A 14,596-nucleotide genomic window follows, 5' to 3' on the forward strand; every position below is an offset into this window, starting at 1 on the left:
AGAAAGTAACTGCGGCTCACCCTGCCTCGCGCATTCTATGTAACGGCGGGGAACAGCTTGAGCGAAGCAGCTATTGGATGAAGCAGTTTCATGGATCTGCCTCACACTGCCTGTACATAGTTTTAGGCATAAAGACGAGGATTTACGTATTCTTAATCAATTATCAATCAAGATCAAATGCTAAATATTAGATCTGTTTGTAGATTATTTCATGCCTCTTCATCGGTTTTCATAAATTCTTATCAGTATCGTTATATAATTTATCAGATCTTTTACTACGTATTTAGACTTTCTACCGGCATATATCATCTATTTTACAATTAACTCATGTATACAGGGATTATAAGGTCGTATTTATCCCGAGACATTCCACGTATGACAAAGTCACATGATCAAGTTTTTCAAAAGGATTTATTGCAACGTATAGAGAATTCCTATGTTTGTGTTCCCATGTGAATATTAAAATGGATACCTATATTTCTGGCAACCAATCAATTTCATTCTCTTTGTGTGATACTTTCTCCTCCTTGACGTATTTGCTGCTACAGCTGTAATTTTAAGCTATAGGGGTTATCTACAATTATTCGTTTTATAGGTGTTCTTCTCGAATTCAATGTAACGAAGACTTTTTAAAAAAGACTTTATGCGACATTGTTTTATGTTAGATAGCAAACTGTGACGGTGCTCGCGATTTATTATTCTCCAAACGATTATTTTCGAAGCAGAGATTGTCACGGCGACGCTAAGGGTCGACTCGCTCACAATCAGTCGGAATATCGGATTATGCTTTCGACCGAGCGATACTGATCATAGATACTGCTATGATCGATTGCTATAGAGTAAAGGCGTGAAGAGAGGGAATTTCCCTGCGTGTTAGCCAGCTCGCCACGCTCGTCACTTCTCTACGAATGCGAACACGTACAACACGCGCTTCGTGATACCGAGATTTTGAATAGCTTCCTTTGTTCGTCATCTTGGTTCGTTCGATACACCCGTAGCTTCCATATTATCCGTTTGAGTTTCAAGCAGCGCGATTGCACTGTTTAGATTTTGTGTTGGAAAGTCCCAGTACGTTTAAACGCTACGGATGACTGACGGTATTTTGTATTTCATTGTTATCTTCTCAATAATTTGTATCGAACAAAACTTGAAATATTTATAAACTAATAGTACGCATATATAATAATATAGATGTATTTCATAAAAATAACAAATATGATAAGCGCTATCGCGCTGTTAGAGATTTTTAGACACTGTTTTTTCAAAGATCCCTGCGACTCAAACGGTTATATTTTTATGTTTATACTTTCCGGTTAAGTGTGCGTTTTAGAGCGATCAGGAATGTGATGAAAATAATTGCTATAGCATCGGAATTACTTGTTTGCAACGAGTTTTCTTAACCGAGGGTTTCTCTTGTGCCTTCGAGCAGCGGTCGAAGAGAACTTGTGGGAGAATTTTGACTTTCAAGGAAGAGTAAAGTAAAAGTAGGGTACTTTATCTTCGATGACAGAGGGTCATTTTCCATATTCCTCGCGTTCTTATTTTCACTTCGCACTTAACTACAACTTTATATGTAGTGCGATATTCGTTGGATTATCCTTCCGGCAACGCGGTAGAATTACCCAGGACCTTTAGAAGTTGACGAATTATCAGCGCTGTTTCGGTTAGATGAGACCCGAATGAACTAAAAATCTTCTTTGACGTTCAGTCCTTGTTACAAATTGGAAAAATAGTTTCTGCTCGTGTCGTTTTAGTCGACCATTTTTTTCTCGATGACATTTTTGTTATTATGCTTTACCGGACATTTGCTCGAGTACCATAATACATATCGTTATTTATTATTTTATCTATTAATTTTCTATCGGTCGATATTTGACAAGTATATAGAGTCCACTTGTCGTTAATCCCTCGTCCTCCGAAATTCTCTCGTCGGATATTTGACTATTATGTACTATTATGAACGTTGACAGCAAGTTTCTTTTTGCTTTCAACTGCTTCCGTACACAATGTTCACCTCATTGTTCGAAATTTGACCACAATGGTTAGAGGTAATCTATCCGGTTACTCTCTATCGTAATAATAGTGGAAATTTAGAATAATTCAAAGATTTCTAGACAGAATTCTAGCAACAGAAAAAGAATGGCACTAGAATACGAAAAATGAAGTTGCAGCGAAAGAAAGGAACGCGAACGAACATTTCTAGAATAAAGTTGAAATGAGAGCTTTAATAGAGGAGGAATTCTAATAATGAAAGCGAAAAAATCACGAAGATCTGTGGCTTGTAAAGACGTCCATGGCTTCCAGAAATGTCTTCCAAGGAGGCAGATATATCTGCGCGAGCGGATTCCACGCGCTTTTATTCCAAACAAGAAACGATGCCACCGCAGTCAAAGACAAAGCCACGTGTACTTATACCGACATCGTAAATATTGGGCGATTCCATAAGTTCGTTCCGCCCTTATCGTGATATTTAGAAAAAAGTTTGTCGTAGTCATACTCTAGTTCTATAATTTCTTCGCATGTACTTGGTAAAGTCATTTTCGAAGTTATGTTCACCACGTATCATTGCGATAATGCCAGGCTGTATGTGGCAGGCGATGTGGAAAAAATGACTAGAATAATTTGGTTGGGAAACTTTACCACACCCTTCGCATTCTCCGGATATTGCTCCCTCAAATTAGCGCTTATTTAGTTCGTTACAACATATCTTGACTTGTGAAAGATTTGACAATACTAACGTAAAAAAAATTACCTCGAAAAATATTTTAGCGAGAAGCTACAAACGTTTTACGGTAACGATGTAATAATGTGTTTAGCAAAAAAGTGGAGAGAAATTACTTTATAGAAGATATTTTCATAGTATATTTACAGGTATGTTTCAAATTTTGTCCTAAGTATCATAATAAAAAGACGGGACGAATTTATGGGATGATCACACCCTCGAATCAGAACAGAAGTTCGAACGATAGACAGTCTTCATTGTTCGCTTCGCTATTAGCAAACACGATAGCTGCAATTACCGTAGCTTTTAAGTGTCATAGTTATAGTACTTAGATTAAGTTTTATTCAAATCTTACTAAAAGTCACGTTTCTTTACTTTTACGTAATACACCCATCTAGGAGCATTTCAAGTCTTGCGATTAAAAAACAGCATTTACTATTATTTTTTTTTATTCCATTTCCTATGCGTGCCTGATTCAGGAAGAATCGATGATTTTTCCTTTGATCTTGTGATTGTCGTAAACATCGAAATTGCAAGTTTCGTTTCATTCTTTTCCGTTTGATTACATTCGATCGTAATTTTAGTCAGGACATATTTTAATCTCGCACGTCGCTTCGAGTTTCATCTTCTTTCAGTTCGTCGATTTATTCGTTCGCGGGTCGATCATACGTGTAATCGCTATTTGTTAAGTATTTGTTAAGAATTTTATCAAATATTGGCTTGTACATGTAAGCAAATAAAACAGTATTGGATGCGTCTTCTCTAATTCTTATCCTTGTTTAACAAGTTTCACAGGTTCTTATCCTCTTAACACACATAGACACGTATACACGCACACCCTACTCTATCTCTCTTTCCCATATCTCGCTACTATATTCTTTTTGATTTTTGAATGTATAAAAAAAAAGAGAAGAAAAAGAATATTGACAAATAAAAAGAATAAAAAAGCAGCGGGTCGTTCCGGGATGTTTTTAGTTTTGTACTATCGATAGTTCATCAGCGACGGGTGATGTTTCGGGCGGGAAATTTGATCATTCGTAAAAAAAATCCTTTATTGGAGAATTGTTCTTTATTAGCGTTGACGGTTCTAATTAAGAACGGTACGCATTCGCTAGGAATTTCTGCAGTTTGAACTGCAGTTAATGAGAAAATACGACTGATTGATTATTAATAATGTTGCAGAGCTTTTCGCGGACTCGATATGTGGAGACGACTCGAAAAGAAAATACAATTGCAAATACTGCGGCAAGGGTTTCACTTTTTCCGGTCATTTGAGGAGTCATCAGAAGAGTTTCTGCTATTGGAATCCTATATCAACGTGTCATCAGTTGCAAAAGAGCCGGCCATTTTCCTGCGGCCAATGCGGCGCCTGTTACGCGAAACAATCTCATCTGATTTTCCACGTTAGGCACGACTGTGGTAGAACGCAGAAATGTCCCGTCTGCGGGAAAACCTTTCTTCATAGTAGCAGCTTGCGAAAACATCGTCAACGGCCTCCTTGCAATTTCCAAACCCGTTAATCGGCGTACGTAAAGCAAACATCGCCATCGCAGAAAAATTACGATTATATTGTATACTGTCTAGAAGCTGTTTGCTCGTATTCTTTCTTTGCGTACAGTGTAAACGATGCGATATGTCGCGAACCTGTTCGTCTATAAATATTCGTTAAGATGGGAAATACTATAAGAAAAAAGGAGACGAATCTGTATTAATCCATTAACATGACTCGTCTACATCTTCGTTACTTCGTTTCTTTTATTTGGATTATCTCTGCTCTGCTTTGAGTTAGCCGCGCGTCAGCTGATCCGCTGCTCGATATTTCAGGTCTGTTCGTGTCGGAGTGCTTGGACAACGAGTTTCTACTATTCACCGAATCGCATCACCCCCCTGCTCCGAACATTGGAATTCCCTAGAAAGAAACGAAATACTCTACGAAGAAACGAAAGAAAAGAGGAAAAGATCGGAAGATTTTCGAAAATATTCACACGCGACTCGAAGGTCGTTTTTCTAGGTGTTCGAGTTTACTTTATGTTAATAAAGGGAAGTCGATAGAAAATATAAAAGCGATCGTAACTTTCACTTTAGAAGCTTTCGTTAATTTTTGGAAATTGTATTATGCGAATAAAAAGACAAACTTGGGTGATCGGTGGGACAGCGAACAGTCTGACCAGTTTACTTCTTTCTCGTTTCTTTTCCCTCCCTGTTTTCTTCGTTTTCATTTACTTAACAACGTACACGACTACAATGGGTTTTTTCGTTTTAGTTACCTTTCAGTTAACCTTTTAGTTATCCTTTAGTTATCCTTTAGTTACCATTTAGTTACCTCGTTATTTGATTTTCGTAAAAGCTTTAGTCGTTTTCAGGATCCAACGGGATAGAGATACTTATTTGATCGATTGTGTTACAGGATATGTCAAGAAGCGAGCAATTACCAGCAGTTTAACACGCCAGAAGGAGCAGCAAGCCAGTGTTATCATCGAGAAATCTGAACGTAACGATAGTTGGGGCTCGGAGAACGACTTGATGGAAATAAATCTGGACGAATGGGGCAATGATGGCGATGGTAGTACTAGCAACGGACACAAAAGAAATGACGGTAACGATGGAAATGAAAATACTAGTAAAAGGGATGGAACAGTCCCGTGCAATAAGGAAAACGACAGGAATCGTAATGATGAAAACTGTGAAGGAGATTCTAGCGAAACGAGTGGTTCGATTAATGACTTAAGTACTAATGAAGGATGGATGCAACCTTTAAATCAATTATCGTCGATACCGATAAATTGCAGGTATTGCGAAAAGACATTCATTCGCCCAGCGAATTTGGCAAGACACGAGAAAAATAATTGTCTTAAAAATATGATTGCCAAGTGTTACACAGAAACAAACGCGAATCCGTTTGTCTGCACGGAATGTGGTGCTCGTTTTAAGCACAAAAAAGCTTTGAATTACCATGTACGTCACATGTGCCAGAGAAGTGTTAAGTGTAATATTTGCCATAAAAACTTAATAGGTACGGTTGTGTCGGCAAGGCACTTAAGAACGTGTGCACAGAAACACGCGAAAAAGACTGAACGTATCAACGATAATGAAGATCAAGAGGATTTGTTAAATTCTGATAGTTTCGTAATTAGTGAAATTTCTGACAACGATTAATTTATTCTTCAGTATATACTTGTTTTATTTCCTTACTTTTACTTATTTACTTTTCATTTATACAAAAGTGTCATGTAGTATATTTCATTTATATGACCGAACATTTCGTGAATAACAAAGCAATCGTTAAAAGTGTTAGATATCAAATTGTTACTGGCATATTATAGACGCGACGTGCCTTTTTACAATATTATTATAAAACTCTTATTTATTTTTCATTGTTGTTGTTATTATTATTACTACTACTACTTCAACTACAATTATTATTAATGTTATTATCATTACTATTTTGTTATAAAATATTAAAGATTTCCACGATTATATCAAATGAGATACGATAGTTTCATGGAATATTCTTTTTCTTCTTTTTCTTCTTCTTCTTATTATTATTACTTTATAACAATATATATTTCTTATCTTTGCGCAAATTTGAATATTATGCGAGTAAAATATTTTCGTTTGTATATTGTTTTAATTTCTTGATCTATTGTCGTGTTTTATTATAATGTCGTTATTTATCAATAATCAATGTAATTTGGTCGGTAAGTTACGACTTGTCTCTTTGCATCGATATCGATCAAGACAGTGGAAGAAATTTTGCAGCATCAGATTTGCAACGTCACGCGAATGAATATATTAAAATGAATCGACGTTCGTGGAACGAGTGATGTGGGATTTGTGCGTGTGCGCGTGATTCTGTGTAAATTGATTTTAATAAATAAATCAAGTAACCGAACTCCTGTGATCCATCGTCGTAGAATAGCCCTCGTAACTTTAATGCGAAAGAATAGCTAGTCTAATAGCATACATATGCTTGATTTCTAGTTCTCGCCTTTCTTTCCATCTTCCTTTCCTATATATATTTCCTTCTGTTTCTCTAATTCACCGTTAACGATACATACGATACGAGGAGGGAAATAAAGTACAAATTGCTCAGAATGTGTACAAAATTGATTGGTTCGATTAGAAAGGAAGTAGCTTGAAGGCGCACGCGTGCGCTTAGATGCTCAGAGCATGGATGAAAATGTGTTTCTCTGCGATGTCGTCAGTTCGTTGGTTCCGTTTTGTTTCTATTAACTTGCAACAAAAATTCGATTCTTTTTCTAGATCCGATGTACGGCCAGTTACACTCGTCGTTTATCCGGGCTGAAATGATAGCAAGGGGATCGATGCGGACCGAAGGCTATCAGCCAAGAAGAAATTTTGCCAACGATCCGAAGGATGAGTCGTTTCTCTACATGGAAAGTGGCTGTCGTCAAGAGGTTGCATCTTCGGTTTCCAGGACACACTGGCCGGACAGTGTCTCCGTTCAAAGTTCCTTACCAAGGAAAAAATTTTATTGTCCACGATGTAACAGTGGCTACACTAGACTTTCGGACATGAAAACACACTGTCACTTCCAATGTGGTAAGGAGCCGCGATATCAGTGTCCATATTGCACGAAGAAGGCGAAATTCTCTTCGAATATGTATGTTCACGTGCGACGAATGCATAAGGACGAAAAGCTACAAATTATCGACTTGTATAAGCAATTGTCGAGAGTCCGTTATTAACAACCGAATCGGGACGATTATAGCACAAGTAAAAAGAACGAATACAAGAGGCGGAGAAGAAAATTAAAAGAATAAGGAGTCGAAGCAAGGATACTACTAAACAATCGATACATATCTCTGCAATTTATTTAGACATGTTACTCTATCTCTACTCTAGTTACAGTTATTCCAAGTATTATTAACGCATTTTCCTCCGAACGCATAATTTTCTTCGAACGATAAGGGCGAGAATAAAGCTAACGCGATCATTTTTTCGTAGAGTCGTCTGAAACTGTTGGTTAAGATTAGAACGACGACGACGCCGCCGCCGCCGCCGCTGCCGAGGCCGAAAATGGCATTCATATTTTGATCTTTCATTGAAAATCCCTGACGTGTTAACGCAGAATGCTTTTCAATGATTTTCACTATTGTTCAAAGACGGATCGTTGTTGTCGATTCATCTTGTTTAATGTTTGTTACCGACCTACTCTGAATAAAGTACCTTTTCAAAATAATTGTCGCATCCCAACGAGTCTCATGTTATTTACGTTTTGTGGGATTTTTATTTGTTCGTTATTTTTCGTTAGCATGATTGTCATTAAGAAATAGCAATGTCTTCGTTTCTTTCTCCGCCGTTTGCGAAAACTCGAACGCGATACGCGCGGCGACGTATCGTTACTCGTCGCAATCCTCATTTTCCATTTACGAGAAAATATAAGGTACGCGCTTTCTTCCTCCAATTATCGAAAGTTTCGGCCCTCTAATTTTTAAACAGCAAAAACGCTTTTCGTGCTTTATCCATTGCCACATTGTACTGATACCGATCACTGAATTTTTCCAGGTTTCAGACAATTTGCCGCGTCAAGAATGTTATTGAGCGCAGGACAGCGCGGCAGACTTTACAGGAGTTTCGTACCGAACAGTAACCAGAGGTACCCTTGCGGCAATTGCACGAGCGTTTTCGGCCAGAAACGAAGTCTCCTTACACACTTGAGATACGAGTGCGGCCAACCACCGCGCTTCAAATGTCCGTACTGTGATTTGATCTCGAAGAAGACATCCAACGTACAGAAGCATATACGACGGAAGCACGAGGGCAACGCGGTCTATGTTCAGGATATTTATCGACTACCAAACCTGGCCGTTTGAGCGATTATCCAGCGATGTAGTCTTTTTTTTTTACCAGCTTCGTTCGTACTCTTCTCAGCTATATCTTTCATTTCATGATCTTCTCCTCTGGTTACACTGCGATAGAACAATGTTACAAGCTTTCGGTAAAAGTGACAAGATCGGATTTTTTTACCGATCGCTACATGACCAAAACTTACAAAGAATTTTTCATTCTTTCGTGGATATATGGATCGTAACGATGCAACGTGAGATATACGTTGAACCGAATACTTTTTATACAATATTACTTCTAATATTCTTCAGATTTCGTCCCTATTTCTTTTTACCTTTCTTCCTTTATCTCTCTTCCTCCCTCGTTCTCGTTCTTTTTATTCTCGTTCTCCCATCTAGACATAACAACCATAACAGCGAGAGCGCGGTGGAAAGAGAGAGAAAGAGAGAGAGAGGCAGGGAGTGACGATATAGTCACGGGAGAAATGCAAGTTTGATTAGTTTTGCGAACAACGCAACAATTCAGCATTTTCGTTCGCCATGCGTGTGTCGTACTCGACGTCTACGTCGAGCGTTGAGAATGTATCGTCTACCACAGCGATTTTCAACTAGTTTCTTTTTCTTTATTATTCATTCAGGACTAGTGACCTCTTGTCCCTTAGATCGTCAAACGAAGATATTACAACAGCAAAAAGAACAATAGCCGCCCGATGCGAATTCCCTGTCTCGAACCATATCTATCACATCCTTCGACACGTCGCAGAATTTTAACAATTGTTTTACGCGTGCCGTGAGATAAAAAAGGTTGAAAATCGCTGGTCTAGCGTGATCCACGTGCACGTTTCACCAATAAAGAAATTATTTGAACATTGAAAAATGTCACTTGTGTCGCCTGCTCGAAACTTGATATTAACCTGAAACGATGATCACTTTAGGCATAGCGTTAATCTTAAACGAGAGATGTTTATTCGGCATAACGAGCATTTGTGTTTTCAGCTACCAAGCTACCAAGATGTGCAAGCGAAAAGGTTTGGCTGCAGAATTGTACGAGTAACTTTCTCAGATGTAAAGCGTGCTGAATTTATTATGTCCGGTGTATGTGGTCGTTAAGATTCTATGAATAACCTGTCGTGTATAATCATCGATCATAATCACGATCTCGATCGCGTATAGAAACACGTGGACACACAGGGTGGAAGTATCATGATCAATCGATGTCGGCGTGCATCGATTTGAAAGCTCGTTCGAAGAATCCGACTCTACGTTATTTCCTCGTTTAATGTTTCGTTTCGTTAAGTCCGACGTTTTTCGATCGATCGACAAATCCACGGTTCATTCGTTCGTGTATCGTTCAAGGTACATCAACCTACTTCTTTGCAATTTGTTTCTTCTGTTCGCAGACGAATCGCTTACCTTTGAAGCTTTAGTGGATGAACGAGATGCTTCCACGTCCTTCGCTGGGCAACACGTTCACAACGTCAAGTTTCCCTGTCCAAATTGCAGCAGCGTTTTCAACCGGAAGAACAACTTGCAGAAGCATCTCAAATACGAGTGTGGTCAGTTGCCGAGGTTCAAGTGTCCTCATTGCGAGTATCTTTCGAAGAAAACGTCCAACGTCCGCGCGCACATCCGGTCCATTCATTTTGGTTCTACCATTTATGTGATCGATCTTAAATCAAGCTGTGTGTAGTTGTTTGTAAGTTGTACTTGCAAGCTCGAGCTTTGAATATCGATACTCGTTAAGAGACAACAAGAGATCTGAGGAAATTAGAAAATAAGGATGAGAAAGGGACAGGGGGAAAGTTAGAATATCCTTTTTACGTTTAAGTTCAATTTTTATATATTTTTGTACATAGTCGCAATAAAGTTGTCATTTACTGAAACATAACGCACGCGCGTAAAGAGAGAAGCTCGGAAACGATCGAGTAACATCGTTCAATTCCTTTATCGTACGATGCTTGTTGGTGTTTTATTTTCAATCTATCCTTTCCTTGATATCATCCTATCCATCGTTATGAAATCAGGCGTCCATAAATGGAACGTGTTCGTTGCTCTAGAGCGGACTCTGACGAGTTCCAAACATTTTCTTGCAGATCTGGAACATCTGGGTGGCTTCAAGATACCGTGCAACGTGATGTCAAGACCAGCGGAATTTCAGGACCGCAACAAAGACCGATTTCCTTGTCCAAAGTGTACGAGCACTTTCAACCGGAAGAACAATCTATATTCGCATTTAAAGTTCGAGTGTGGCCAATTACCAAGATTCCGTTGTCCGTATTGCGATTACGCGTCAAAGAAATCTTCGAATATACGTGCGCATGTACGTCGAAAGCATAACGGATACAAAGTCAACGTTATCAATGTGTCGCGTAACGCGATCTGTAGCGCTGCAAAGGAAGATGAAAACTCTGAAAAAATCGAGCAAACCATTTAACAAACGCGTTTTGAATTTGACTATTACAAGACGTGTCGTCTCTTATCGCGTTAATCTGCTACCACAATAGTCGAACCCGTCTTATAAATCGTTGTACATACATGCAAAAGTAGGTACATTAGGTGCTTTTCTGTATAGTATTTTGTCGTCATTTCGCGATTATCATCTACTATATACCATCAACTTACCGCCCTTCTTCTTCTATGCACCACTTTCGAATAGCGCTGTTTTTGCGTTGACGCGATAATTTCATAATGTAAACAATAAAATATGAAACTGTTATGTAATTATGATCATATAGGAGCGGTCTTTTTATTATTTCATCCTTTTCTTCATGGAAGATGTTGCGTCGCGGAAATCGAACACTTCGCTTCCTAGCGTGTCATTGACACCCTGGAGATCGACGACCGAAGAAGGTTTGACATCAGCTCCGATTCTTATTTTCCTCTAGTTCCTCTTTGTGTACGCAGAGTTCCTGATAGTATGAACCACTCTGACACGGGTGTCGCGTTCTTGTTTCTGTTCCAGGTATAAATTACCGTGTGTTCACCGACGCGGCAATGCACTCGCAAAACCTTCTTCTTCAACGACCGATCCACGGCTTCTCGAGGAACGCTACGATCGTTTCGCCCTCCGATTCTTCGAGAATGATCGCACGGAAGTTCCCTTGTGGCAATTGCACCAGCGTCTTCAGTAGAAAAGGCGGACTGACCTATCATCAAAAATTCGAGTGCGGTCAGAAGCCACGATTCAATTGTCCGTATTGCAACTATCGCGCCAGACACATTTCGAATGCTCGACGACACGTTCGCAAATGTCACCCAGGAAGAGAAGTGTATACGGTAGATCTTTGCCAGTTGCAACAGCACGTTGCTTGAGATTACGCTCGCCTAAGATTCGAAAATTCGTGCACGGAAGGACACGGAGAAAGGAAGAAGAAACCCTGCAAGAGATCGGGGATCATAAAATTTGAATCGATTAGACGCGATGAACGCGACGAACGAATGCATTCTCGAATGAAATTTTCTTTATTGTTTTATAACATCCTCGTTTTGGACATTGTCGTCGTCGTCGTCGGCATCGGCATCGTCCTCGTCGTCTCGTAGAACGGTACTGATCGATGCTCCTGTAAAAGAAAAGTGTTCAAATCGTACGCCATAAATAAACTAGTATCGTATCGATTCGTTTCAACGGGCATTGCGCCAGACTGTTGGAATTAATACCGAAAACGGTTATGTTATTCACGATGCTTCCGAAAGAATTTGATTTACTTTTGACAAGGGGAAAAAAGGAAAGACGTGGGAACGCGTAAAGATGTCGCGTTTAGGAGTACGATTGGAACAGCCTTTTCCTATTTTAATGTCGCATTTGCTACGTTAGACTTGCGACGTTTCAGAATTGATCGCGATTTTCTTTTCTTTTTTTTCTAGGAGTTCCAAGCACCTCATCGCGCGTTACGCTTTGTCGGTAGAAGCTACCTTCTGGGAAGAAGAATCTTGGAAAACAGATGATTGGAGCCGGATACGTACACGTACGCGAGAGTAGCCAGTATCGAATGAGAAATTTCGTCTTTGACGAAATATGAAAATTTGTAGCCTTGCATCTTTTGTGGGTCTCGATGAGTAATCGACCAAGAATCGTACAGTTTTGATCGATTCCGTAAATGGAACGTTTAACTTATCGTGATACGGTTTAGAGGAACAGAAAGTGCCATGTATGTTCGACACATCGTATTTGCAACACATTTGCAAACACCGAGCAAATCTTTCAGAAATATATAGAATGGTATCTTATTTGTTAGTTACGTTTATTGCCAAAGGGATATATATACATTATATATATATATATATATATATATATATATATATATATATATATATATATATATATATATCCCCAATTCCCATCTTTTCCTTTTGTGATTATCCAATGTACCTAATTGATGACTGGTTTGGCGATATATATATATATATATATATATATATATATATATATATCCCCAATTCCCATCTTTTCCTTTTGTGATTATCCAATGTACCTAATTGATGACTGGTTTGGCGACAAACGAAACGTTCCCCGAGGTATGTCCCTGCAAGCGAATTTCAAATTACTTATCGAACCGCATTGAAAAACCGACGGTTGACCAGACGAACGCAATATTTGACGAGATACTTGTGTTGTTTTTGTTTCAGAGTATTTCCAATCAGCAGATTTAGCGTATGTTTCGGCTGACCGGAGGAGACGTCGATCTTATCAGAAAACCAGAATTTCGGTAAACCGATATGCGGAGAAGCAAAAGTTTCCTTGTCCGACTTGCCCAAGTGTCTTCAGCCATAAGAATAATCTCTACTATCATTCCAAATTCGAGTGCGGCCAGTTGCCGCGATTTAACTGTCCTTATTGTGTATACAGGACGAAACACGTGTCTAATGTGCGTGCTCACGTGCGTAGAAAACATCCTGGTCATAGCGTTTACGCTATCGACGTCTGTAAAATTTTAGGAACATAAATATACTACGCGGCACCGGTTTCAACATGCTTGCCTGCATTCTCAAAGCGTAAATACGATTGTGATGATTATGACGACTCAGATGACGATAACGACGATAATGACGATAATGACATGACGAGAATGACACCTTTTCGATAATTGTCGTCAATGGATACTTGGAGAACTCGTAGAATTCGTCACGCGTCTTCAGACGCATCTTACTATTATCGTTATCTGATTGTATAATATAATACATTGCTTGTTCTTGCATCGTATTACGACATGTACGAATCATGTCGGTTTAATTTCTGAACATTTATGGATTAAATGTCGTTCAAATTCGTTTTTTATCCTCGATAATCAAGAATAATATTAGCCTGATTAAATCATAGGCGAGTGCTATCTTGTACTATACCGATAGGTTTACATTTGATCCTAATTCGCAAAGAACGTAGCGTATTATATTTATATGTATTTATATTCATAAAAGTATTTTTAAATGTACAATGTACTTCCAAATGAAACATGTACTATCAATGGAGTTATGAAAACGAATTTTATAAAAATCGGTTTTTAATTCTATCGTTTTTAATAGAGATTCCGTTTGGTCCGCACAATTTTGTATTTTTTTCTCTGTCCGGAGCATCAACAGTCGTATTCTGTTGTCCCTTTCTTCTTTCCCTTTTCGTTTTATCGTTTTGTCTTCAGTTTGTGCTGTCATATCGAAAGGATAGACATTTTTGGATCTGGAGACGGCAGCGAAACGAAGTAAAGTCGTTTCGTCGATCCATGGGTCTAAACTTACGCGCAAAATGTCATTTCAACATGTACGAAATGCCCTGTAATGAATGCGAAAGATAATAGTATGAAGCAGAAAATCGCAACCACTCGACTCATTCATACGTTGCATTCATTTTCCAAATTTCCAACAAATTGCGTTCATTTAGTTGTTATATATTGTGATCTGTAGTAGCGCTTCGGTGAAGCAAGTATGTTCGTCAAACGGAAGCGATTCTCCGAGCGGCAAACGTCGCGAGCGTCTTAGTTGTTAAATGTTTGGAATTGAAAAACGTTGAACGTTTACGAGAATTAACCGTAAGAACGTCTGCATTTTCCAGAAGAGGTACCAAGTCCGATCG

The 14,596-nt window shown here is 38.8% G+C and overlaps 1 protein-coding gene across 13 annotated transcripts in view; it reads left to right on the plus strand.

Moving 5' to 3' along the window:
* LOC126919936 (longitudinals lacking protein-like) overlaps positions 1 to 14,596 on the plus strand; it is a 91,618-nt gene that overhangs the window by 30,578 nt on the left and 46,444 nt on the right. The window contains exons 6-7 of one of the 13 annotated variants that reach the window (XM_050729684.1): positions 9,933 to 10,088; positions 10,626 to 11,264. The exons of 10 other annotated variants lie outside the window; for them this stretch is intronic. In XM_050729684.1, the coding sequence (XP_050585641.1) occupies positions 9,933 to 10,088; positions 10,626 to 10,966 (497 nt within the window). In that variant the 3' untranslated portion in view covers positions 10,967 to 11,264. Of the gene's footprint in view, positions 1 to 5,129; positions 6,615 to 6,985; positions 7,286 to 8,251; positions 9,410 to 9,932; positions 10,089 to 10,625; positions 11,265 to 14,596 lie in introns of those variants that run through there. 2 more of the 13 variants (XM_050729680.1, XM_050729678.1) reach the window with 2 other exon arrangements.

Source organism: Bombus affinis, chromosome 9 (assembly GCF_024516045.1).
Source record: "Bombus affinis isolate iyBomAffi1 chromosome 9, iyBomAffi1.2, whole genome shotgun sequence".
NCBI classification, from domain to species: Eukaryota; Metazoa; Arthropoda; class Insecta; order Hymenoptera; family Apidae; genus Bombus; species Bombus affinis.